At 43.8% G+C, this 26,753-nt stretch overlaps 1 protein-coding gene across 8 annotated transcripts in view; it reads left to right on the top strand.

Moving 5' to 3' along the window:
* LOC134351697 (contactin-1-like) overlaps window positions 1-26,753 on the top strand; it is a 752,292-nt gene that overhangs the window by 389,653 nt on the left and 335,886 nt on the right. For all 8 annotated transcript variants that reach the window (XM_063058216.1, XM_063058217.1, XM_063058215.1 and 5 more), the window contains 5 exons: window positions 3,796-3,977; window positions 9,804-9,937; window positions 10,398-10,527; window positions 11,374-11,524; window positions 19,030-19,157. In XM_063058216.1, coding sequence (XP_062914286.1) covers window positions 3,796-3,977; window positions 9,804-9,937; window positions 10,398-10,527; window positions 11,374-11,524; window positions 19,030-19,157 — 725 coding nt within the window. The remainder of the gene's footprint in view (window positions 1-3,795; window positions 3,978-9,803; window positions 9,938-10,397; window positions 10,528-11,373; window positions 11,525-19,029; window positions 19,158-26,753) is intronic.

The raw sequence follows: 26,753 nt of genomic DNA, 5'->3' as shown, positions 1-26,753 counted from the left end.
GAGTGAAAAATGAACTGATGTTGAGCCGATGTAAGTGCAGAGCCGGATTAAAAAGATTAAGGCGTCAAGGCTGAGTGCAGAGATGTACAGCTCACTACTCTGTGTCAACCAGGATCACCCATCTGACCCTGTTCTGTCTGCCTGCATTTGACCCTCTCGTCTCGCTGCTGCCATCTGGAGGCTGGTGCCAAAGTCCTCCTGCCACCAGATTTAAGAGCAGTTGTTGCCCTGCAGCCACCTCTACGCTCTTCAGCACTAAACTGAGTCTGTGGCTGTGGACCCACTTTCGGAGACTCTGCAGTTCACGTTCTGTGCGTTATTTGTTTACCTTTTTTATTGTTTGCACAGTCTGTTCTTTCTTCGCATTTTGTATGTTCGACAGCCTTTGTTGTGTGTGGATTCCATTGTGTTTCTTTGTGTTGCTGCTGCCTGCCAGAAGGTGAATCTCAGGGTTCTATATGGTATACCTACTTCGATAATAAATGCACTTTGAACTTTGAACTTAGCTCATCCCAAGTTGCTGCATTCAGCCCCTATCAGTCTTGCGCTGTGTCAGCCTTTACCATCAGTTTCCTGTATTGCCATATCAACGCAAGGCTTGCCCTCTGAACCTATTCCCGCAAATGCAAACCTCTCTGAGGATCCTGGTAGTGACTCTGCTGAGTGCTCTGGAATACATTTCTGCACTCATCCTATTGCACGTGAACTGACAGTGCGAACAGGGCAGACAGGGCCAGCAGGTCAAATGTGAAACCTGAGCCCAACCCAGCTCCTGAGACTGAGGTCACATTTTGCTCTCGTGGGCAATCTGTGCTTGAGATGAACATTTTGGGGGAAGATGTGCTTGGAAGTGAAAAGTGCTGAGGATAAGTAGACCAGGATTCAGCAGTCCTGACGAAGGGTCTCGGCCCGAAACGTCGACTGTACCTTTTCCTAGAGATGCTGCCTGGCCTGCTGCATTCACCAGCAACTTTGATGTGTGTTGCCAGGATTCAGCTTTACTGGTGTGAATCAGAAACTACTCCAGGGTCAAGGCAGACTGGGGTAAACCATTTGTTAATCTCATTGTAACTATTACCTTGACAACTTTGGTCCAAACTCCAGAACAGACATTTCCCTTGTCCCCTCTACCATTACCGCTCTCTACAAGTTAAGACAGGATTTCACACCTTTTCAGTTCTGATGGGGAATTTTTGACTGATGATGTCAGTTTGGTTCCTCTCCACATGGATACTGTCTGGCCTGCTCAGTGTTTCCACCATTCCCTGTTCCTGTTACTGGATGCTGTCTTTTTTTTTGCCTCAGTTAGAGAAATCTATGCTGGAGTAGGGGCAACTTTCACACTCAAGAAAAAATCTACAGGTGCTGGAAATCCATGCAAAACACACAAAATGTTGGAGGAACTCAGCAGGTCACGCAAGATCTATGGAAAAAAGTACAAAAGTACATCCTTTTAAATCTGCTCCTCATCTTCTTTCCTCCAGTCTTGGAGAAGGGTCGCTGCCCGAATTGTCAGCTGTACCTTTTTCCATTGATGCTGCTGAATTCCTCCAGCATTTTGCTTAAGAGAAACTTTGCTGGGGTAAAGCACACTGGTGCAATATACATTTGGGGAAAATTTACTTAGGTAACCGACATTAGGCTAAATCACATTGGGTTAACATATGCTGGGATAAACCAATCTGGGGCAACCCATACTTGGATAAATTGTGCCAGGTTCAGTTTTGTTTTGACAACCCATGCCAATGTAAGCTACACTGGGTGAACCATGCCAATGTAAACCCTGCTGGGAAAACTGCACTGGGGTAAATCATGTAGTGTTATTCCCATGCTGTGGTAAATTGTAAAATCCCTCAATATGATCCTACACTTCATTGTTTACCTGCACTGCACTTTCTCTGTAGCTGCCACACTTTATTCTGCATTCTGTTATTGTTTTACCTTGTTCTATCTCAGTGCACTGTGTAATGGTTTGATCTCTGTGGAAAGTATGCAAGTCAAGCTCAGTATCTCAGTATATGTGAGAAAAATCATAAACTAAACTAAATTGTGCATCTGGGTTGAATCTCCCCAGGGTAAATAATGCTGGAGTAAACAGTTTCAGGGTAAAACAGTTCTGAAATCAGAAATAAGATAACATTACAGCAAGCTGCATTAGCTAGAGAAGACCAAATAAATAAAGGCACCAGTAAAATCACTCGGGTAACCTGGGATTTGTTTCGTCATTTTTAAAAGCTGAAAATAGCCTCTGCACCAGATGAGCAGGATGGTGTTGGTGAGGCTGAGAGATGGGGGTGTCCTCTTTCAGAGGGATTACTGTAGTTCTGGTCCTGATCCATCACAGCCAATAGGAAGGTCCCTTCTAGCTCCCTTCACTCTGTTCCTTTCCCTGTAGATCACTATTAATAGTTTGAAGAGCTGTTGCCTCGAGCAGCTGGGTAGTTAAATGAGAGGGAACATGCTATTTCTTCAGAGAGAAGAGTTTTTAATGAAACAAAATGCTTCTAGGGCTAAAGGTGCACTGTTTGAAATGATGGTAGAGCCAGGACATAAGGAAAGAGTTTGGCATTGCGGTTATCTCTTAAAGCGTGACCAGTAACCTGACGGCCTCCTTGTGAGCTCATTGGTTCATTTATAGGCCGATTAATACAGATACAGTGAAACACAGAAAGTGATCTTAAATCCAGGGGAATAAATTCAATACTGCTCTCTGTTTAAGTGACAGAAGTAGGTTTGGCCTGGGCAAAGGGGCAGAGTGTCACAGAATAATATTCTCTGTGTCATGCTGCAAGTGTGCTTGGGACAGTTTTTTCTGAAGTTCTCCTATAAGACACATTTACACCAAATATGCTTTCATATTTCCAGCTTGATCAAAAAGATCTTATACTGGTAGGTCTTCTTCTTAGCCAAGTTTACCTCAGTAAATTGAGGAATATGTGGATCCGTTTCTTTTTGCCCCAGACCTCTGGTGTCCATCCCAACATGTGCATTGCTTTTGAAGTTGGACTACTATACAAACTGGCATTCACTTCTTTCTCTCACTCCCCTCATTTCTTTCCTCTCTACCCATCTCTCCACCCCTTTCCTCTATGCCCACACTTCCCCACTCTCCCCACCTTCCCCTCTCTCTCCAACCTTCCCCTCTCTCTCTCCCACCTTTCCCTCTCTCTCTCACCTTTCCCTCTCTCTCTCACCTTCCCCTCTCTCTCTCTCACCTTCCCCTCTCTCTCACCTTTTCCTCTCTCTCTCTCTCCCACCTTTCACTCTCTCTCCCACCTTTGTCCCATTTCTCCTACCTTTCCTTCTCTCTCCCACCTTTCCCTCTCTCTCTCCCACCTTGCCCTCTCTCTCCCACCTTTCCCTCTCTCTCCCACCTATCCTCTCTCTCACCTTTCCTTCTCTCTCCCACCTTTCTCTCTTTCCCACTTTTCCCTCTCTCTCCCACCTTTCCCTCTCTCTCCCACCTTTCCCTCTCTCTCCCACTTTTCCCTCTCTCTCCCACCTTTCCCTTTCTCTCCCACCTTTCCCTCTTTTTCTCCCACTTCCATCTCTCCTCCTCCCTCTTTACCCCTCCTCCTTTCCACCCTACCCCTCTCCCAAAACTCTTACTTCCCTCCCTGCCCATCCCACAACAACACTCCCTTCCCCTTCTTCAACCTGTCCTTCTCTCCTCCCTTCCTGTTTCTTCTCCCCTTGTCTTACTCTCCTTTCTTTCTCTCTTCCCCATCTCTCTCCTTCACCCCCCTTCCCTGTCTTTCCCTCCCCTTCATTGCCTTCCTCCCTCTCTTCCTTCAGCCCAATCCCTCAGATCCAGTGGCGGAAGGTGGGGGGCAGCCTGCCCAGCAGTGCTGAGCTGCTCAATTTCAACACCGTTCTGAGGCTGTCAAACATCCAGCCTGAGGACGAGGGCTCCTACGAGTGTGAAGCCACGAACTCCAAAGGGAAAGACCGTGTCGATGGCTGGCTGTCCGTGCATGGTAAGAGAGCACATCCACCAACATACACCATGAGGGTTCGGGACTTTGCTGTACTCTGCTGCCTCTGCTCTGGTCCTCTGAGGGCACAGAACATCTCACTGCAGGCAGGAAATTGGACCTTGGAGAGCATTCAAAAGGGATTGGCTGGATTAGTTCAATCACTAGGGAAAATGGAGTGCATCAAGGTTTGAGAAAAGTGCTTGAGGTCTCACAAGGTAAATGTCAACCCATTCCACTAGAAGGTGAGTTGGGATACTTTTAGGAGACACAAACTTACATTGTTGAGAAGAGAACCCAAAACATGAGGTGGGTTGCCATGGCAAATGTTAGTCCTTACTGGATAAGACTGGGGAATTAATAAAGTCAAATAATAAAATGGCAGTGACTTTGAATAAATATGCAAAAGGAATAGCAAATCCAGACAAAAGGGAGGAGGGAACTTAAAGCAAGGTAAAGGTGTATGGTTAATAAATAGCACTAAAGGCTGACCAAGTCTTGGAGAAAGCGGCTGCAGAGGTCTGTTGTTCCAAAACTCACTAGATTTTGGAAAGGCTCTGACAGGTTAGAACACCACAAATGTAACAAGGGAAAATGACAAGAATATCAAGCAAAGTAACACATTATTTTTTAAAAGGGGAATCACTCAGGCTTGACAAACTTAGAGTTATTTTTTGGTTGTAGGGAGCAGGATGCATCAGGGAGAACAAATAGGTGTAATATATTTGGATTTTTGAAAAGCATTTAGTGAACTGTCACTGCAGAAAGCGAGAGCTCGAAGCATTGGTGATACTGCTTTAGCACATGTAAGGACTGGTTTACTAGCAAAAAAAGGAGCCCTAGAATAAATGGATGATTTTCAGGATGGTAAACTGTAACTAGTGAGGTACCAGAACTATCAGTGTTTATGCCTCAAATATTTACAGTCTAGGTGAGTTAGGTGAAGGAACCAAGTTTACTGTGAGTAAGTGTATTGACAAAAGATAGGTGGGCCAGCATGGTATGAGGAAAACAAAGTCTGCAAGGATGTAGATAGGTTAAGCATGTGGTCAGAAGTTTTGCAGATGATGTATGATATGTGATCTTATCTGATCTGTAAGGAAGATTAAGTAAACAAACTATTTCTGAATGGATTTAGACAACAGAACACTGTCTTGTTACAACTGTATTGGACATTATTGAGACCACACCTCCATTACTGTGTTGGAGTTCCAATTAGAGCCAATCACTTGTTGGTTCCTAAGATGAAGGGTTGCCAAAACTCCATCAAGTTGGAATATATAAGAACAAGAGGTGAACTTACTCAAACATTCTGAGGGGGCTTAACAAGGTAGAGGCTGAGAAAATGGAACTTGCGGCACAGTTTCAGAACAAGGCCTCTCCATTTAAGTCAGAAGTGAGAGGGGATTACTTTTCTCATTTGTTATTGGAGTGCAAAATTGTTATTAGTGCCATCTTTTGAATACAGCTCAAAAGAAATGGATCTCCTGTCAGAGTTGGGCATTTGACAAGTCTTTGCACAGAATTATTGACTAATTCTGTCAGCTCTGACTAAATGATTATATTTACTATTAGAGGAAACAATGCCATGAATGTTCTCAGCTTTACTGATTTATTATCTAAGCAGAAATGATCAAGCTTTGTATTTCTGATAGAGAATCATGTTTTCTCAGTCAAAATCCTTTGATGCAGATGGTGGAGAAATGGGATTGGTATTTCAGTGATGACTATTTCAGATCTGCAGCATCTCCTGTGTTTCTTGACTCTCTACCCCTTGTACTTTTGAGGATGATGACTCCTGTGCAGTTGAATGTTCAGGATAAAAATGTATATATGTTGCTTGTCATTGTCTTTCTTGCTTCAGTTTAGCACTGTCCTTTCATGTTCATTTAAAAAAAAAGGTTCCTTTAGGTTTTCTAAACAGCTCTGAAAATCTAAAGCTTTTATAATTAAGCCCCACTGACTTTTTCTCATTTCTCATTTTCACCCCTGTTGGGTGTCTTCTAGTTGGCTAGAGAAGATATATTTTCTTTCAACAACACACAGCAAACCTCTTTTCCAAGTCTTATGCAATGACCTAAATAGAAAAGAAAGCCATACCAATTTATTTTACAGGACTTGGCTCTCAAAACAGACTGGCTAAGGAAATGCCTGAGCTTTATGAGAAGTTTAGTTTCTTTTCAACTCTTGGTGACTATAGTCCTCTTCTTACAGGACTGCACACTTCTGACTTGTCAAGATGTATAATGCTTGAGATTGTTTGTTATACTGAGCTCTCTGCAACCAGAGACTATGCTCACTACTACTGCCAGTTGCATTTATCAAGTCTCTTGAACCAAGTGTTACCAACGTCAAGAAAGTCAAGCAACACTCTAGATCTGAAACAATAATCACTGAAATGTCAATCCCATTTCTCCACCATAATTCTATCAAAGGATCTTTGATTGAATTAAGGTCCTGATGAAAGGTCTCAGCCCAAAACGCTGCTGTACTCTTTTCTATAGATGCTGCCTGGCCTGCTGAGTTCCTCCAGCATTTCATGTATGTTGTTTGGATTTCCAGCATCTGCAGATTTTCTCTTGTTTGTGATTGGACTCTATCAAAGGATTTTGGCAGAGAGAACATACTTCTCTATCAGAAATACAAAGCTTGGTCATTTCTGCTCGGATAATAAATCAGGAAAACTGATGACATTTATGACGCAAACAACAGGAATTCTGCAGATGCTGGAAATTCAAGCAACATACATCAAAGTTGCTGGTGAACGCAGCAGGCCAGGCAGCATCTATAGGAAGAGGCGCAGTCGACGTTTCAGGCGTTCAGGTCTCGGCCTGAAACGTCGACTGCGCCTCTTCCTATAGATGCTGCCTGGCCTGCTGCGTTCACCAGCAACTTTGATGTATGTTGCTTGACATTTATGATGCTGTTTTCTCTAATAGTAAACATAATCATTTAGTCAGCCAATAAGGATGTCAATAATCACGTGCAAAGAATTTTTACATGCCCAACTCTGACAGATGATTATATTGTTCAGTCCACAAGAACCCTGAGGCAGTGGACAACAACTGTAGAGGGAACAGCCCTGCCCCAGAAGAAGTTCTGTGACATCATACACATAGACGTGAAGTAGATTCTGCCCTTTTATTTTCCAGTCTGATGAAGGGTCTCAGGCCAAAATGGCAATTTTTATTCCCTTCCATAGATGCTACCTGACCAGCTCAGTTACTCCAGCATTTTGTGTGTGTTGCTGCAGATGATGTTCTCATCTTGATGTTTTCTGGCATCACTCTTTAGAGCAGCCAAGCTGAACTTCAGGTGCAGTTCCGTTTCACTCCTATCACCATTGGGTCACAATTTGTCGAGGGGGAGATAGTATCTGTTGACTGTCTCAGCTGGTGCAAGACTCCTTTATAACCTCCCTAAAGATCAACATTAGCATCTCTCTAGTGTAGCCTTCAGCAGCTTCTATAGAGAGCCCAATGTCTGTCCACCAAACATAGCAGCCCCTCTGTGTCCTTGAAGTAAAGGCATTCTTCCTCACTTTGGTCCTGCAGGTGCCCTTTCTGACCATGGGCCCTTAGATCTGCTCATAAAGTGTGTCTCAAAATACTGTGTCAGGTTTACTTTCAAGAAATAATAATTTTTTCAGCCCTTTGAGCTACATTGCCCAACATCCCCTGTCAACCTCTCATTAACCCTAATCTAATCACGGGCCAATTTCCAATGACCAATTAACCTACTAACTGGTACGTCATTAGAGTGTGGGAGGAAATCGGAGCACCCAGAGAAAACCCATGCATCTCATAGGGAGGACATGCAGACTCCTTCCAGACGATGCTGGGATTGAACTCTGAACTCCATGGCCTTGAACTGTAGTGTCGTTCTAACCGCTAAGCTACCATGGTGCCCATATATATAATAATATAATAAAGTATATTCTGTCTAGCTGTTTTTAAAGTTGCCTTGTGCTTCTTTCTTCTTCACTATATTGTTCATGTTGCTGCAGTCTATGTACAAAGGGAATCGATCTCCATGAATCTGAGGCAGGATCACCTTGATGGAGTTTAAAAACTTGTTATTCTAATTTTAAATATATTGATTAGAATTCCTCCTGGTCAAAAGATGTTGAAATTCAAACGTTGCAAAGTCTTTAGAATTTGATGAGTTTAAAACTCTCCCCAGACCTACTTCACTCCACCCCACCCGAAGTAATATTTTGGCCCTGCATTTTATTCTGAGCGATAAATTACCAAAGTACTTGTGTGTCACAGCATTGTCTTTCCAGTCACGTTTGATCTGGTGCAAAGTCAAACTCTTTATATCCCATTTATACACTTCTGTGAATGCGGTCAGTTCTGTGAGTGTTTGTTAAGGAGCTTTAATTGAACCAGTGAAGTCTTCCATTCAACAGCTGATCAAGTGCCTTGCAGAACAGTGAAGGGATTAGAGCTTGAACTCCAATCAGTGTCAGGAAACATAGAGGCTACAATCAGAGCATATTCTTACACATAATCCTTGGCAGAGCACAGAAACATTTTTGGCATGAGTACAACTCTGGGAGAGAATTGTGATTTTCATGCATTTTATGTTGGGAGGCTGATACAGGAATCTCAGATCAGAGGAAGCTGTTTAGCTGATTAACAGAGAACACTGCAACACAGTAAAGGCCCTCGGCCCACTATGTAGTGTTATCTACTCTAAGATCAATCTAATCCTTCTCTCCTGCATTGCCTTCCATTTTTCTATCATCTGTGTGCCTATCTTAAGAGTTTCATAAATTCCCTACCACCACCATTGGCAGGGCATTCCACACACACCCAGACATTACTGTCTGTGTAAAAGACTTACCTCTGACATTCCCCCGATACTTTCCTTCAATCATCTTAAAATGATGATCCCTGGTATTAGCCATTTCCACCCTGGCAAAAGTTTTTGGCTGTCTACTCGATCTATGTCTCTTTATCATCTTGTTCCCCTATATCATGCCTCTCATCCTCCTTCGCACCAAAGAGGAAGTTATTACCAATCGGCCTCCAGTATTGATGATCATAGCAACTTGATCTATGAAACAAAACCTCTAATCTTTCTCTCCCTTGTCACCACATACGCATGTTTCCTTTCTCTTAGTAGATTAAATCTGTGTCCTCCTTGCTGCTGATGGATCAATTTGCCAGTGAAACACTTTGCAGATGACATGAAGCTTGGTAGAATTGTGGAATTTTTTTGGCAGTATGGCTTATGAGGAGGTATGGAGAGCATGAGTGGTTAGGTGAATGGCAGGTAGAAAAGTGTGCGTTCACCTCACTGGAAGAAAGAATAGGAAGAGGAGTACTATTAAGTAGTAAGTGATGCCTGGAAAGCTGTTCAGTAAGATCATGGCCCAACTTCTATCACACCTCCTCTTATCTGCTCAACCCCCTATCTCTTGATTACCTTAATTTCTATTGTTCTCAGTTCTAAATATCTTCAACATAGAACCATCCTTGTGGGTAGTGAATTACAAAGATTCATAAAATTCTGAGTGATGAACTTTTTTCTACGTCAGTCCTGAGAGGCTGTTTTAATACTCGGACTCCTGGTTCTGAACCCGTTCTCTTACCCTGCCACATTGAGCTCTTAAAAAACAAGCAAAATAATTTTTAATGAGATCACCTCTCAGTTGCCTGTCACTTTCTTTCCTAATTGCTTGTTACTTAGTTCACTTGTAGTGATTTGGTTCCAGTTCATTTTTATCGATTTTCTATTTCATTTTGGCAATTAGTTGGGCAAGGATGAAAATGACAATGTCACTGGTCCATCATTTAACCTGAGGCTTCTCCTGCTTTTCAGCTCATCCTTACTGGATCCGCTACATCAATGACACCATTGAGGATATTGAGGGTGAGCTGATCTGGCCCTGTGAAGCAGGAGGGAAGCCCCAGCCCGCTTACAAATGGTTCCGAAATGGAGAAGTGATTTATGGGGTAGGAAGCTGTGCCTGCACTGAGGTTCATCATTTCTGTTGTTGCTGCCATGTGCCCGCTTGTACACGGCATAAAGCTGAAAAGTGCACGTCTCTTTGGATATTTTGTGTGAACTGTTGATTGGAAGTGTAACGTTTCTGTCTTTGTACCAAGCACCTTCTTCAGTCTGAAGGACATCCCATTCCCTTGATTAACAGTTTCAAGTTTATTTTTATGCAATTACAAATGTGTACCTCTTTCTTTCTCAGGTCCTCGATGTAAAAGTGACTTTACTTCAGTGTGTTGCTGTGAATCATGTAAAGCTCTGCAAGTTTTGATGGTCCTTTATTTCTGCAGCTGGTGTGACGGGTTAAGATGTGAAAAGATGACAGGAAGCTGACGTGGCATATAAAGGCTGGCATTGATGATTGGTTGGACTGAGATTTACAAAGAAAGTAATCCTATCCTTAACTGTACCTAGGGCCGATACCGGATAAACAGAGGGGAACTGCGAATTTCGAAACTGACTCTGGGAGACGCTGGAATGTATCAATGCCAGGCAGAGAACAAGCATGGATCCTTGTATTCCAATGCAGAGCTCAAGGTTTTGGGTTGGTATTCATCACAAAGTACGGCAGAATGTTTAGTTAAAAGGAAAATCGCTGGTTCTGAATTCTGCTAAAGACTTTAAGATCATTGCTTAGATCTCAGCTGGAACACACTGATCAGTTTTGGGAATGGATCAAGACCATGCAGAGATTGGAGAGAAGATGCAAAGTACCAGGGAGTTTGGGACTTCAGTACTGCAGAGCGAAGAAGCTGGAGTTAATAATTACTGAAATTTAGAGAGTAAACGATGTGCAGGAGTAAATTTATTGCTGACCAAATGACACAGAGTTAAGATAACTCACAGCCAAACCAGAGGGAGGTATAAGGAATTTGAGTTCAACTGGCTTGAATGGATAATAGAGGCAGATTTAGTTGTAAATTTTAGAGGATTTTTAAACTAATGGTTTCTGTTTTCCAGGAAGGAGCAAGAGGGAGACTAATTGGTGCATTTTTAAGAGCAATGTTGCAAGGCTGAAGAGCATATGGGCTCTCGGCAGTATGATTCTGTTTAAGGTTTTTAGCATAACATAGATAATGCTAATGTGGATTAGGAGTTCAATAGGTACATTTAATGACAGAGAAATGTATACAATATACATCTTGAAATTCTTTTTCTTCGCAAGTCATCCATGGTGTAATAGAATGTCTGTGTGAGGCTGAGGGGTTGAATGTCCATTTAGAGTAGCATAGTTCCAACCTAAACTTTCTCATCTCCTTTTCTTTCATTGTCTGTGATTTAACACAAACAAAATGGAACTATGTTGTTTGGAGGGAAGGAAAGGTTGGAGGAAGAAGTGAAAGGCTTCGCAATTGTTTTGGTTTTCTGAACTTACTCTGTTTTCTTTCAGCTTTGGCACCGGACTTCAGGCTGAATCCAGTGAAGAAAAAGCTCTTAGGGGCCAGAGGAGGCAAAGCAATCATCGAGTGCAAGCCCAAGGCTGCACCAAAGCCAACATTCATTTGGAGCAAGGGCACAGAACTGCTCACGAATAACTCTAGGTCAGTAGATTGGAGATGCCTCCCAGTGGCATGAGCAATCTGTCAGCCATGACATTTCTTAAAACAATTCAACTTGGTAGCTTCTGATCTTGTAAATGCCTTTCAGCCAATGATTCCATAAAATAATGAATGAGAAACATGTAGCGTTTATAAATATAGTGTTAAAGTCAAAGTTAATTTGAGAAGCTATGGCAAATGGATAATGTCATTATTTGGCTGCCATTTATTCACCCTGTTCAGTGTCTAGTTCTAATTTCAACATAAAACCTGACTGGGCAATGGTAATCCTGCAGAAAGAAATGAACCTTGACCTTAGCATTACCATTTTGGACCTTGGTTTGTGCCATCTATTGGCTAGCTTGCAATATATTATCATTGAGTAGGAAGGTGACCATTCTCTGGATGGCATTATTCTAAGGACTGGACAGATCAATGAGAGGATCAAATAGATTCAGGTGCTGGAAATGTGCAGTGAAAATACAAAACAATGGAAATACTCTGCAGGTCAGGTATTGTTTATGGGGAAAAAAAATTAGAGCTAACGTTTCAAGATTCTTTGTCATACTGAGTTCTGATTTGAAACTTCAAGTTTCTCTCTCCATTGATGCTGCTTGACCTGCTGAGTATTTCTAAAAGTTTCTGTTTTTAAATCCAGGAAAGTGGCAGAACACATGGGTCTGTGCTGGAAAAATGGTCGAGCCCATTTGTGCTTGTATTTCTGGTCTTTCACTTGTGGCACTAGATGGAGGTGAAAGGTGGATAGGGTACAGTCACTGCAATCATGCTGAGGATATGATTGGACAGTTTGAGAGCCAAATAAAACAGTTCTGCAATCGAATGAAGCTCCTTGGAATGTGACTGGCAGGAAGTGGCAGGTCAGTGGGCACTTTGTCAGCTGAGAGGATAGGAAAACTGCGCAGTATTTTGGCAGAAGGGAGGGAAAGCAGAAAATGGCTGGACATGAGGAGTCAACAAATGACAAAAGTGATCATGGTCCCGGACAAGTAAAGATGGAAGTAGAGAAACACAAGAGAAAGTCTAAAGCAGGTGTGGATATGCATGTGTCAATTCCAAACCCTTCATTAGGAGTACGCAGAGGCACCCAGCATAAACGACTGAAGGAGCACATGCTTCTCTCATACTTCTTTCATTCATCTCCTGCCCTATGCTGACTGCATTGGGCACTTCACAACACAGAAAACTGGACTGGAATGCTTAGGAGAGATGCTAAGTGCCATGGGTCTGAGTAGTCATAGCAGGGGGGTGAGGGATGCGAAGGACAGATATGGCAAAGAGACACAACCTCCTGTTACTCAGTAAGAACAGGAGCTTCCTCTCACAGCTGCTGTCCCCCCCCCCCCAGTCACGCAGTTTGATTCTGAAGAGCTGCTGTTGAATATTTTTTATTTCTTTCTTCACTTCCTAACACAGAAGACAAGGAACTCTGACTTGGGACATTGTGCTTGAGCCTTAGGGTGACTCCAGTCAGCTGATTGACAAGGCAGTCTTTTACTCTGAGTAGCAAGAAAACCCCATCCCCTCATGATATGTCAGCACTATGTGAGAGGCAGGCACTTACTGATCTTATCACTGGAAATCCTGCTTTTTAATAGAATAGAAAATATTATTTAAGATCACATTAATGATACTTTGCCAAAATTGTTTTTACTTCACCAACTACTGAACCAAGGCAACTGCAATGCTCCCTTTAATGGACAGATACGACCTCTTGAACTTATTCTACACTCCCCCTGGCCCTTTCTCTAACTTTCCATTATGTTCATTCTGCCTCACTCTCTCTTTCTCTTCACTCACACATTACCTCTATCTTCACTAATTCTTTCTCCATCTCGTTCTCCATTTCTCATTCTCTATCTCTGTTTTCTTTTCTAAATCCCTGATCTTTCTGTCTCTCTACCATCTCTTCTGCCTTATGCTCCCTATCACTCCTTTTTCCGCTTTATTTTCTCATGTATATTAAGTATTTTTATCTCTCTACTTGTATCTCTATTTCCATCAGTCCTTCACTCTCTGTCTCACGTTCAATGGTGACTCACAAGACAGCACTTTTGGTTGCTGGTGGAAGTTCCAGTCATGCGAAGTTCCATATACACTACGTCTAGAGTCGTAGATGCAGTGTGTATGGATTTCAGCAGGGTACTTGACAAGGTATCCCATGCAAGGCTTATTGAGAAAGTAAGGAGGCATGGGATCCAAGGGGACATTACTTTGTGGATCCAGAACTGACTTGCCCACAGAAGGCAAAGAGTGGTTGTAGACGGGTCATATTCTGCATGGAGGTCGGTGACCAGTGGTGGGCTTCAGGGATCTGTTCTGGGACCCCTACTCTTCGTGATTTTTATAAATGACCTGGATGAGGAAGTGGAGGGATGGGTTAGTAAATTTTCTGATGACACAAAGGTTGGAGGTGTTGTGGATAGTGTGGAGGGCTGTCAGAGGTTACAGTGGGACATTGATAGGATGCAAAACTGGACTAAAAAGTGGCAGATGGAGTTCAATCCAGATAAGTGTGAGGTGGTTCATTTTGGTAGGTCAAATATGATGTCAGAATATAGTATTAATGGTAATACTCCTGGCAGTGTGGAGGATCAGAGGGATCTTGGGGTCTGAGTCCATAGGACACTCAAAGCTGCTACACAGGTTGACTCTGTGGTTACGAAAGCATACAGTGCATTGGCCTTCATCAATCGTGGGACTGAGTTTAGGAGCCGAGAGGTAATATTGCAGCTATATAGGACCCTGGTCAGACCCCACTTGGAGTACTGTGCTCAGTTCTAGTCGCCTCACTACAGGAAGGATGTGGAAACCATAGAAAGGGTGCAGAGGAGATTTACAAGGATGTTGCCTGGATTGGGGAGCATGCCTTATGAGAATAGGTTGAATGAACTCGGCCTTTTCTCCTTGGCGCGGCGGAGGATGAGAGATGACCTGATAGAGGTGTATAAGACGATGAGAGGCATTGATCGTGTGGAGAGTCAGAGGCTTTTTCCCAGGGCTGAAATGGCTAGCACAAGAGGACACAGGTTTAAGGTGCTTGGAAGTAGGTACAGAGGAGATGTCAGGGGTAAGATTTTTATGCAGCGAGTGGTGAGTGCGTGGAATAGACTGCCAGCGACGGTGGTGGAAGTGGATATGATAGGGTCTTTTAAGCGACTCCTGGACAGGTATATGGAGCTCAGAAAAATAGAGGGCTATGGGTAACCCTAGGTAACTTCTCAGGTAAGGACATGTTTGGCACAGCTTTGTGGGCTGAAGGGCCTGTATTGTGCTGTAGGTTTTCTGTGTTTCTGTGTTTCTATGCTTCATGAGGCCTGAACACAGTTGTTTCCATTTCACTGTGTCTCAGTCTCTCTGTTTCTCTTCCTCACTCGGTCTCGAACTCACTCTGGGTCTATCTGTCACATAGTCTCACTATCAACATCTCTGTCATAATTTGTCAGTCTTAATGTTCTGTCTCTCCCCTTCCGAACCTCCCCCTTCTCTATTCCTTGACAATATTTTTGTTAAATCAAGCACATTAATGAAGCAGCTGCAGCATTTTCATCAAGGGCTGTTAACAGCTCTCTCATGAGTGAAAAAAGATGGTGCCTTAAGGTCAATGACAATGCAATCAAAAGCTCAGAGTCAGAATTTCACTGGCATATGGTATGTCATGAAAGTTTCTGTCTTTGCGGCAGCAGTACAATGCAATACATAATAATAAAAAACTGTGAATATACATATGTATCAGATGGCAGAGGGGAAGAATCTGTTCCTGAATCGATGATTATGTGCCTTCATGCCTTCAGGCTTCTCTCCCTCCTCCCTGATGGTAGCCATGAGAACAAGAAATGACCTGGATAATGGGGGCCCTTTATGATGGTGTCGTCTTTTTGAGGCATCGTCCTTGAAGGTGTCCTGGATTTTACGGAGGCTAGTGCTCATGCTAAAGCTGACTAAGTTTATTTTGATTTTATGCAGTAGCCCCCCTCCCCCCCGCCGTCATACCAGACAATTAGAATGCTCTCCACGGTAAACTGTAGAAATTTGCGAGTGTCTTTGGTGAGATAGCTAATCTCCTCAAACTCCTAATGAAAAATAGCTGCTGTCGTGGCTTCTTCGTAGATGCATCGATATGTTGGGTCCCGGTTAGATCCTCAGAGATATTGACACCCAGGCACTTTCCATCAAGCATCATGTCGACACACACTAGATTCTACAGATGCTGGAAATCCAGAGAAACACACACAAAATGCTGGAGGAATTCAGCAGGTCAGGTAGCATGTATGGAAAGAAAGGAAGAATTGGTGTTTTGAGGCAAGATGCTTCGTCAGGAAACATCATGTGTTAGTGTCTGTGTATTCTCTCATGAAGTCCACGGCTTCAGATTCAACATGGGCCATCCCATTGGGTTGGACTTGTATGTGTCTGCCTTTGTTTATACATACATAGGAAATCAAAAGCCCTTATCCCTCTGAAAACAAGCTAAATATTAAGTGTAAGTTTTGTTTTTAGTTGCTGCTCTCACCAGTTCCAGTGCATGGACCGATCTTCAGTGAAGACCTTTCATGGCGCAGTGGGGCAGCAAATAGAGCTGCTGCCTCTCAGCTCTAGCGACCTAGGTTCAACCCTGACCTTCCACCCTGCCTTTGTGGAGTTCACTTGCTCTCTTGGTGACCATGTAGATTTCCTTCCGCTTCCCAGAGATGTGAAGGTTGGTAGATTAATTAGCTGCTGTAAATTGCCTCCAGTGTTTAGGTGACGGGCAGAATCTGTGGGGAGTGGAAGAGGATGTGGGGAGAGTGAAATGTTGTTAGTGTTGGTGGTCAGTGCTGACTGGAAGGGCTGAAGAGCCTGCTGGACTCTGATGAACAATGACTGCACCGCTCATTCAGCTGCAGGAGAAGCATGAACCACTGCTAGCTCAGCTGTTACACTCTACAGTCCATGCTTACTATGGGTTCATGACGCCAGGTCACCCCAACGTGCTTCATTCCATTCTGCTGTTGACCTTTCTATAGACTCTGCTTGGGTTGCCATTGGAGTGTTCGTAAGTCCTATCTTAGGGGCTCTGTGGTACAGGGATCATCATTAGGGAGTCACTGATCAGAGGGCTGTACTACTCACAAAGGCAATGGCTGGTACGCATCAGTTCATGGGCACAGTCGGTAAGTACAGAATTCCCTCAACACACATAGAAGTTGCTGGTGAACGCAGCAGGCCAGGCAGCATCTCTAGGAAGAGGTACAGTCGACGTTTCAGGCCGAGACCCTTCGTCAGGACTAACTGAAGGAAGAGATAGTAAGAGATTTGAAAGTGGGAGGGGGACGGGGAGATCCAAAATGATAGGAGAAGACAGGAGGGGGAGGGATGGAGCCAAGAGCTGGACAGGTGATTGGCAAAGGGGTTATGAGAGGATCATGGGACAGGAGGTCCAGGGAGAAAGAAGGGGGTGGGGGGAACCCAGAGGATGGGCAAGAGGTATAGTGAGAGGGACAGAGGGAGAAAAAGGAGAGAGAGAGAAAGAATGTGTGTATAAAAATAAATAACAGATGGGGTACGAGGGGGAGGTGGGGCATTAGCGGTAGTTAGAGAAGTCAATGTTCATGCCACCAGGTTGGAGGCTACCCAGACGGAATATAAGGTGTTGTTCCTCCAACCTGAGTGTGGCTTGATCTTTACAGTAGAGGAGGCCGTGGATAGACATGTCAGGATGGGAATGGGATGTGGAATTAAAATGTGTGGCCACTGGGAGATCCTGCTTTCTCTGGTGGACAGAGCGTAGGTGTTCAGCAATGCGGTCTCCCAGTCTGCGTCGGGTCTCGCCAATATATAGAAGGCCACATCGGGAGCACCGGATGCAGTATATCACCCCAGCCGACTCGCAGGTGAAGTGTCGCCTCACCTGGAAGGACTGTCTGGGGCCCTGAATGGTGGTAAGGGAGGAAGTGTAAGGGCATGTGTAGCACTTGTTCCGCTTACAAGGATAAATGCCAGGAGGGAGATCAGTGGGCAGGGATGGGGGCTGATGAATGGACAAGGGAGTCGCGTAGGGAGCGATCCCTGCGGAAAGCGGGGAGGTGGAGGGAAAGATGTGCTTAGTGGTGGGATCCCGTTGGAGGTGGCAGAAGTTATGGAGAATAATATATTGGACCTGGAGGCTGGTGGGGTGGAAGGTGAGAACCAGGGGAACCCTATTCCTAGTGGGGTAGCGGGAGGATGGAGTGAGAGCAGATGTGCATGAAATGGGGGAGATGCGTTTGAGAGCTTTTTCTCCCAGTGGCCACACATTTTAATTCCACATCCCATTCCCATTCTGACATGTCTATCCACAGCCTCCTCTACTGTAAAGATGAAGCCACACTCAGGTTGGAGGAACAACACCTTATATTCCGTCTGGGTAGCCTCCAACCTGATGGCATGAACATTGAGTTCTCTAGCTTCTGCTAATGCCCCACCTCCCCCTCGTACCCCATCCGTTATTTATTTTTATATACACATTCTTTCTCTCACTCTCCTTTTTCTCCCTCTGTCCCTCTCACTATACCCCTTGCCCATCTTCTGGTTTCCCCCCCCCTTGTCTTTCTTCCCGGACCTCCTGTCCCATGATCCTGTCATATCCCTTTTGCCTATCACCTGTGCAGCTCTTGGCTCCATCCCTCCCCCTCCTGTCTTCTCCTATCATTTTGGATCTCCCCCTCCCCCTCCAACTTTCAAATCCCTTACTCACTCTTCCTTCAGTTGGTCCTGACGAAGGGTCTCGGCCTGAAACCTCGACTGTACCTCTTCCTAGAGATGCTGCCTGGCCTGCTGCCTTCACCAGCAACTTTGATGTGTGTTGCTTGAATTTCCAGCATCTGCAGAATTCCTGTTGTTTACAGAATTCCCTTTTGTCTTTGCACAGTGGTAATTGCTTTATTGTTGTCACATACTGAGATTCAGTGAAAGTGCCGTACATAAGTACAACGAGGTTATACAAAACCTCAGTGAGGCCCTAGAGGTACATTGAGGTTGTACAAAAGGGGGACAAATTGCAATCCAGAGTTTTGTGTTACTGTTACAGAAAAAGTGAAGTGCGGGTAGACAAATGAAGTACAAGGGCTGTGATGGCATACCAAACTGGTTTCTCAAAGACGATGACGCTCTGCATTCAGGAAGAAGGTGGGATGGAAGGGTGAGATTTTGTAGACAATTCAAGAGGCGTAGCACTATTAAATAAAAAGACATCATGCATCCCAGCACATGCAATTTATATTCATGTCCAAAAATGAAAGCGTGAAAGCGGTCTATTGAATCAAGTTAATTTATTCTTGAATAAATTATTTTCCCTAAGCTGCCTACATTCCCAAGGTGAAAAGGATTTAAACGACATGAGGGAATCTGGTGATAGAGTTCAGATACAGTTGTGTCAGAGGACCATAAAATCCGATACAGCTAATTTTGTTTCTCATCATTAAGTACAGTGCAGTTATAGATACTTACCACATTTTCTACCCTTCCCATAGGATATCTGTTTGGCCCAATGGCACTCTGGAGATTCGAGGTGTCACCCGGGATGATGAGGGGAGCTATACCTGCTTTGCACAGAACAACAGAGGAAAAGCAAACAGCACTGGCACTCTTTCAGTCACAGGTAGGAGGCAAGAACTTGGTAGTGCAACTTTGGGGACTTCAAGCTCAATATTTAAGAACATAACTATCTTTTAAAAAGACAATCCTGTGGTGAAAATCTTTGCATGAAAAATCCATAATTCCTATATTTGATAAGTATGCAACATTATTGACAGGGTCTGCTGGAACTAGTTACCAGCTGAAGGAGTAGGTTATCACAAGACTGGTTCCTGAGACATTGTGCCAATCTGCTGCTCTGTGATGTCTCATTCCAACACAGAACCAAACTGGAAGACAGATATCTTAAAACTCATAGAGATTGGGGTTCATAAACCATATTCCAGTGCAGAGTTTGAAATGAAGCACGGGCCGAGGCATGCATGTTTGTATTGATATTCCAAACTCAAGACCAGGAATTAAAACAATGGCTTAGAAATTGTTCCACACTTCTGTTTCTGATATTAATGTATTATTGTAGGTCATCATGACTCTGTGAAAGTAACAAGAACTGTGAAAACCTTGTCTGCAAGGTTCACAGTTCCTAGTGTACAGCTGCCCTCAGGATGACTTTGTTGATGTTCCCTGCTGATGTGTTACAAGTTTTTGTAGCTGTTGGTGTGTAGCCCAGCAGGTGCAATCTGTGTAGCTAGTTCTTAAAGAGAGAAACCAGATTACACTCTTCTGGCTTTAGGGGAGTGTTGCTACAGAATGAATGGATATTGCAGCAATGGGAGAGAAAGTAGGAGGGTGTTCCCAGAGGTTAGGAGGACTGGACAGACTGTTATGTGATGGGCCACAGAGACCCTCAACAGTACAGTAAAGAGATCCTGGCAGAAGATTAGATTATCTTAATTGCTACATGAACATGAAAACATCAAAACGTAACAGGGAACTGCATCATAAGGACATGAGTGCAGCCTCTGTTTGCCTTTGTCTGGGAGAGACTGGAATGGAAATCTGTTCTGCCTTCTCCCCTAAGGTGGGGGGAATTGAAGGATGAAGTTTCTTCCCCTTGAGTGTAGTGTTAGGCCAACTTCCCTAATCTTCACAGTCAAAGCAGTCCAGGAGTAAGTGAGGTGGTTGGTGAGGCCACAGGTCTCAATGAGGATGAAGAATAAAGTTTGAATGTTGTCCCTTTAATGGGTTTCAGGAGAAGGATTTTAGTGAACCTGATTGTCCGTTGAATAAATAAGACCAGTCAGTTTGAAAATGCCACTGCAGAGACACTTTGCAAACACACCTTGCTGGCTGCACAATTATAAGACAATAAAGGATAGGAAGAGAATTAGGCCATTTGGCCCATCAAGACTGCTGTACTATTTCATCATGGCTGATCCATAGCCCTCTCAACCCTATTCTTCTGAATTCTCCCTGTAACCTTTGATGCCCTGACTAATCAAGAACCTATCAACCTCCATCTTAAATACGCCCAGTGACCCGGCCTCCACAGCTGCCAGTGGCATTGAATTCCACAGATCCCCCACCCTCATCTCCATTCTAAATGGCTGTCCCTCTATTCTGAGGCTGTGTGCTCTGGTCCTAGATTCTTCCTGCATAGGAGACATCTCTCCACATCACTCTTATCTATGCCTTTCAACATTTGATAGGTTTCAATGAGATCTCCTTTCATTCCACTAAATTCCAGTGATTATAGGCCTAGAGCTATCAATCACTCCTCATATATTAACCCTTTCATCCTGGAATTATTCTCATGAATCTCGTTTGAACCCTCTCCAATGTCAGCTCACCAGTGTCTTATAAAGCCTCAGCATTAAATCCTTGTTTTTATATACTAGTCATCTTGAAATAAATGGTATTATTACATTTGCCTTCTTCACCACTGACACAACCTGCAAATTAACCTTCAAGCACTCCTGCTAAGGATTCCCAAGTCACTTTGCACCTCAGATTTTTGAATTTTCTGCCTGTTTAGAAAATAGTCTACGCTTTTGTTCCTTTTACGAAAATGGAAAACCATACACTTCCCGACACTCTATTCCATCTGCCATTGCCTTGCCCATTTTCCTAATCTATCTCAGTCCTTCGACAGCCTCCCTGCTGCCTCAGCACTACCTGCCCCTCCACCTATCTTCATAACGTCCACAAACTTGGCCAGAAAGCCTTCGATTCTGTCATCTGAATCATTGACATATAATGTAAAAAGAAGCAGTAACAACACAGACTCCGGTCACTGGCAGCCAACCAGAAAAGCCGCCCTTTATTCCCACTCTTTGCCTTCTACCAATCAGCCATTGCTCTATCCATGCTAGTATCCTTCCTGTAATACCATGAGCTCTTGTTAGACATCCTCATGTGTGGCACCTTATAACAGGCCTTCTGAAAATCCAAATGCACAACATCCACCGATTGTCCTTTGTCTATCCTACTTGCTATTTCCTCAAAGAATTCCAACAGGTTTGTCAGGCAAGATTTTCCTTTTAGCAGACTGTGCTGACTTTGGCTTATTTATCATGTGCTTCCAAGTAGCACAAAACCTAATCCCTATCAATCAACTCCAACATCTTCCCAAGCACCAAGGTCATGCTAACTGGCCTATAATTTCCTTTCTTCTCACTCCCTCCTTTCCTGAAGTATAGAGTGACATTTGCCATTTTCCAGTCCTCCGCAACTATGCCAAAATCTAATGATTCTTTAAAGATCATTACTAATGCTTCCACAGCCTCTTCAGCTACCTCTTTCAGAACCATGAAGTGTAGTCCTTCTGGTCCAGGTCACCTGTCTGCCCTCAGAGCTTTCAGTTTCTCAAGCACCTTCTCCCAAGTAATTTCAATTATGCCTTGACACTGTTGAACTTCAGGCATACTGCCCGTGTCTTCCACAGTGAAGACGGATGCAAAATACTCGTTTAGTTCATCCGCCATTTCTTTGTCCACTATTACTACCTCTCCAGCATAATTTTCCAGTGGTCCAACTTCTACTCTTGCCTCACTTTTACTCTTTATATCTGAAAAAATTCTTTCGGTATCCTCTGATATTATTGGCTAGCTTACTTCATATTTCATCTTTTCCCTTATTGCTTTTTAGGTTATCTTGTGTTGATTTTTAAAAGCTTCCCAATCTGCTAACTTTGCACTATTTTTGCTCTATTATGATTATGAGGACATGCAGTCTCCTTTTATTGTCGTTTAGTAATGCGTGCATTAAGAGATGATAAAAATGTTTTTCCAGAATGATATCACGAAAACACATGACAAACTGATCTAAAAACTAACAAAAACCACATAATTATAACATATAGTTACAACAGTGCAAAGCAATACTGTAATTTGATAAGAACAGACCATGGCACAGTAAAAATCCCAGAGTCTCTCGAAAGTCCCATCATCTCATGCAGACGGTAAACTTCCAGCACCGCCAACTTGCCGATGCAGCATCCCGGAAGCATCCGACCACAGTCCAACTCCGAGTCCGTCCGAAAAACTCCGAGCCTCCGACCACCTATTCGACACCGAGCACCCAGCACCATCTCTGCCGAGTGCTTCGACCCCGGCCCCGGTAACAGGCAATACGCAAAGCCGAGGATTTGGGGCCTTCGTCTCTGGAGATTCTCGATCGCACAGTAGCAGCGGCAGCGAAGCAGGCATTTCAGAAGTTTCTCCAGATGTTTCTCTGCACCTCACAGCTGTCCCCTTCAAATCTGGATGGTACACAGCACCCCTAGTTACACATATCGATATTCATTCGAAACGGCCACAAGCGCTGCGTCGCGCCGCCATCTTCTCCTCCCTCCCTTTACACACCCTCTCTTTTGCTTCTATATTATTTTTGACTTCCCTTGTCAGTCAGGTTCCGTAATCCTGCCTTTGGAATACTAGTTCTTCCTTGGGATATATGTGTTCTGCGCCTTCCGAATTGCTCCCAGAGGCTCCAGCCTTGCTGCTCTGCTGTCAATCCCGCTAGTGACCCCTTCCAATCAATCTTGGCCAGTTCCTCTCTCATGCCTCTGTAATTCCATTTACTCCACTGTAATACTGATACATCTGACGTTAGCTTCTCCCTCTCAAGTTGCGTGGTGAAGTCTATCATATTGTGATCACGGCCTCCTAAGGGTTCCTTTACTTTAAGTTCCTTAATCAGATCTTGTTTATTACACAACAGCTAATCCAGATTAGCATTTCCCCTAATTGGACTCTTCCACAAACTGCTGTAAAAAAACCATCACGTAGACATTATAAGACTTCTCTCTCCTGGGATGCAGCACCAACCTGATTTTCCCATTCTACCTGCATATTGAGATCCCTCATGACTATCGTAACATTGCTTTCTTGTCATGCGTTTTCTATCTCCCGTTATAATTTGTAGGTACCATTCTGTCTACTGTTTGGAGGCCTGTATATAACTGCCATCAGGGTCTTTTTACCCTTGCAGTTTCTTAATCCTACCCACAAGGATTCTAGATCATCCGATCCTATGTCACCTCTTTCTAAGATTTTGATTTTATTTTTTACCAAGAGAGCCACCCCACCCCTTCTGCCTACCTACATGTCCTTTTGATACAACGTATATCTTTGGATGTTAAGCTCCTAACCGTGATCTTCTTTCAGCCACAACTCAGTAATGCCCACAACATCATAGTTGCCAAACTCTGAATGTGCTACAGGATCAGCTACCTTATTACGTATACTGCATACATTCAAATATAACATCTTCAGTCCTGTCTTCATCACCCTGTTCAATTTTGACCCCTTGTTACACTTTAACTCATTCCACTGTCGGCAATTTTGCTCTATTATCTGCCTATCTCACAACGCTGTATCTAGTTGTATACCAACTGCTCTATCCTCAGCCATATCACTCCAGTTCCCATCCCCCTGCCAAATTAGTTTAAACACTCCTCAATAGCGCTAGCAAACCTGCCTGCAAGGTTATTGGTCCTCCTTGGGTTCAGTTGTAACCCGTTACTTGTGTACAGATCATACCTACCCCAGAAGAGATCCCAATGATCCAGAAATCCGAAGCCCTGCCCCCTGCACTCAGCCACGCACTCATCTGCTAAATCATCCTGTTCTTACCTTCGCACAACAAAACATTGGGCGAGTGAAAAAAAAATTGGAAAATGTGAAAACAAACTGGTGATAAAGGACTCAGAAATGTGTAAACAGTCATTCAGCTATAGATTAAACTGATTTTCAACATCATAATTTTTAGATGTATGAATAAATGTTCTCACCTCTAGCACTGGGTCCCTGCTTCTACACTCTCCATCCGTGGTTCCAGGCTTTCCATTTTCACCCAAGGCATTCTGTTGGATCTTTTCTGACTTGCCTGTATGTGACCCAGTCCTGCTGTGAATCAACTTCTAAAGTGTGCTTGAATGACCCACCTCCGTTTCAGAGGTTTAATGTCCAAGGGATGAGAATATAAATTTGCCTAGCGCTAAGATGCAGATCTTGAGATTGTCTTCAGAGCAAGGCACAGAGCAGGTCAGTCTAAATGCTGGAGATACCCAGTGGATCAGGTAGCATCTATGGAGAGAGGAAAAGAGGCAGGAGGTTGATTTTCACTCGTACTGGGAAATGTTAGGAATGAAAAGTTGGAAGGAAAGTGAAGATGTGTGTAAGGTCTCAGAACAGGAGAGACAAGATTAATTGTCTGATTCGGGTTCAGATGCAGATTTATTTATCACAGAGACATCAAAACATACAGTGAAGTGTGTCATTTGCTTAAAAACCAACATACTTAAGGATGTAACACACATCAAAGTTGCTGGTGAAAGCAGCAGGCCAGGCAGCATCTCTAGGAAGAGGTACAGTCGACGTAGAGATGCTGCCTGGTCTGCTGCGTTTACCAGCAACTTTGATGTGTGTTGCTTGAATTTCCAGCATCTGCAGGATTCCTGTTGTTTGCATTTTAAAATACTTAAGGATGTGTTGGGGGAAGCCTACAAGTGTTCCCACGCATCTTGACACCCACATAGCATGCCCTCCATGCCCGGCAGAACAATGCAGAACATACCAAGCGACAAGCAAAACAAGTCCTGTTCCTCTCTCCCATCCCCCACCCTCCCCATCCCCCACCCTTCCCAGCCACGCACATGCAGTCCTCTAAAACCAGACAAGTTGTCTCCTTCGGCCTCCTGCCCCTAGCAGATTCGTGGATTCACAGACATTGGGTCTTAGACTTCCCCAGTGAATTTCTAGAGATTTACAGACTCAGAGCTCTGGCCATTGAACGTTGTCTTCTGGACTTTCGATGGACCTTGGTGCTTGGCTTCGATCTTTGGTATCGAGCCAGGACTCGCCAATGATGATGAATAAGGAGCTCGGATCCACAACTAAAGCTCCAGACTCACTGATGACAGGACCCTGAGCACTAAAACTCGAACAATGGTCTTGGAATTCTGGTGAAGAACGAAAGGTGCTTCCTTAGAAAAAGTGGATGGAGGACAGTCTCTGATGTACCAGAAGAGGAGAGGGGGGTTACTCTCTGACATTAATGCCTTTAGCCTTGTGCAACATTCCAACAAAACTCAACATGAGCCAAAGGGAAACAGCTTAGCTTCCAACTCGTAACATGACAGCCTTCTGAATACTACTCTGGCTCCAGTTAATTCAACATAACCGTCCATTCCAGCTTCATGTCTCCCATTCCCTGCATTCTTCTTTTCTCCAACATCCTTCTATTTTTTTCCAATTTTGCTCCCTTCCCACTTACACCTGCTTGATCCAAGATGTGGGTTGAGTGTACTCTGGAGGGAGTCAGGGGCAGAGCGGTTTCAGGACCAAAGTCCAGGGTTCTGAACACAGATGCTGTGCGGGAGTAGGGAGGAGGGGGTGCCTGGCAGGAGGTACTCAGTGGATGCCAATGAAGCTTGGATCACGATGGCCTGTAAATTGCAGAAAATGTGACAAAAAGTTGAAAGACAAGAGGAGTTGAGGAAGGGCCCGAGAAAGGAAGAGCCCCTACTTATTTCATAATATGGACATCATGAATATACTGTATAATTTTGTTTTTTTACAACATTGAAGGAGATTATTTGGCCAATCGAGTATATGCTGATTTTCAGAATATTCCCATGTGCATTCCCCCACCAATTTCCCTGTAACCTGTTCTATCAATTTTCTTGCCACCAACCAACACTTGGGGCAATTTATATCGGCCAGTTAACTGGCCAATCTGTGTGCCCTGGGGGTGTGCGAGAAAACTGGAACACCATGTATTCTCAGGGAGAAGTGCAGGCTCCATAGAGAGAATATCTTTCCCGTTTTCAGATGTAATGTTGAATTTCTGTAAGCTGATTTATGTAGGCATAAGTGTAGTAAGAAAACATAATGCCAGGCACATAGTATCAGGATCAAACTGGGGTCACTGGAGCTGTGAGACAGTTGTTTCTTCATAAAGGTTTTCTACAAAACCGGGAACTACTTGCCATACCTGTGAGGATTGACTCTTCGGCTGCTGCTGAGCTCAGTAATTCTGAGGCACATTTCATCCTGTAGACAGGTTGTAAACCGATTGAAGCCCCAGAATTCTAAGAACACCTCTCCTTCTGCCATTCTTAATAAAGAAGGTAGCAAATTTCCAAAGTATATTCAAGGTATATTTCAAAGTATTTACAATCTCAGGGCTCTATATGTTGACATATATGTACTTTGAT

This window comes from Mobula hypostoma, chromosome 9 (genome assembly GCF_963921235.1).
Source record: "Mobula hypostoma chromosome 9, sMobHyp1.1, whole genome shotgun sequence".
Classification (NCBI taxonomy): domain Eukaryota; kingdom Metazoa; phylum Chordata; class Chondrichthyes; order Myliobatiformes; family Myliobatidae; genus Mobula; species Mobula hypostoma.
This window is presented reverse-complemented; position numbering and strand designations above follow the sequence as displayed.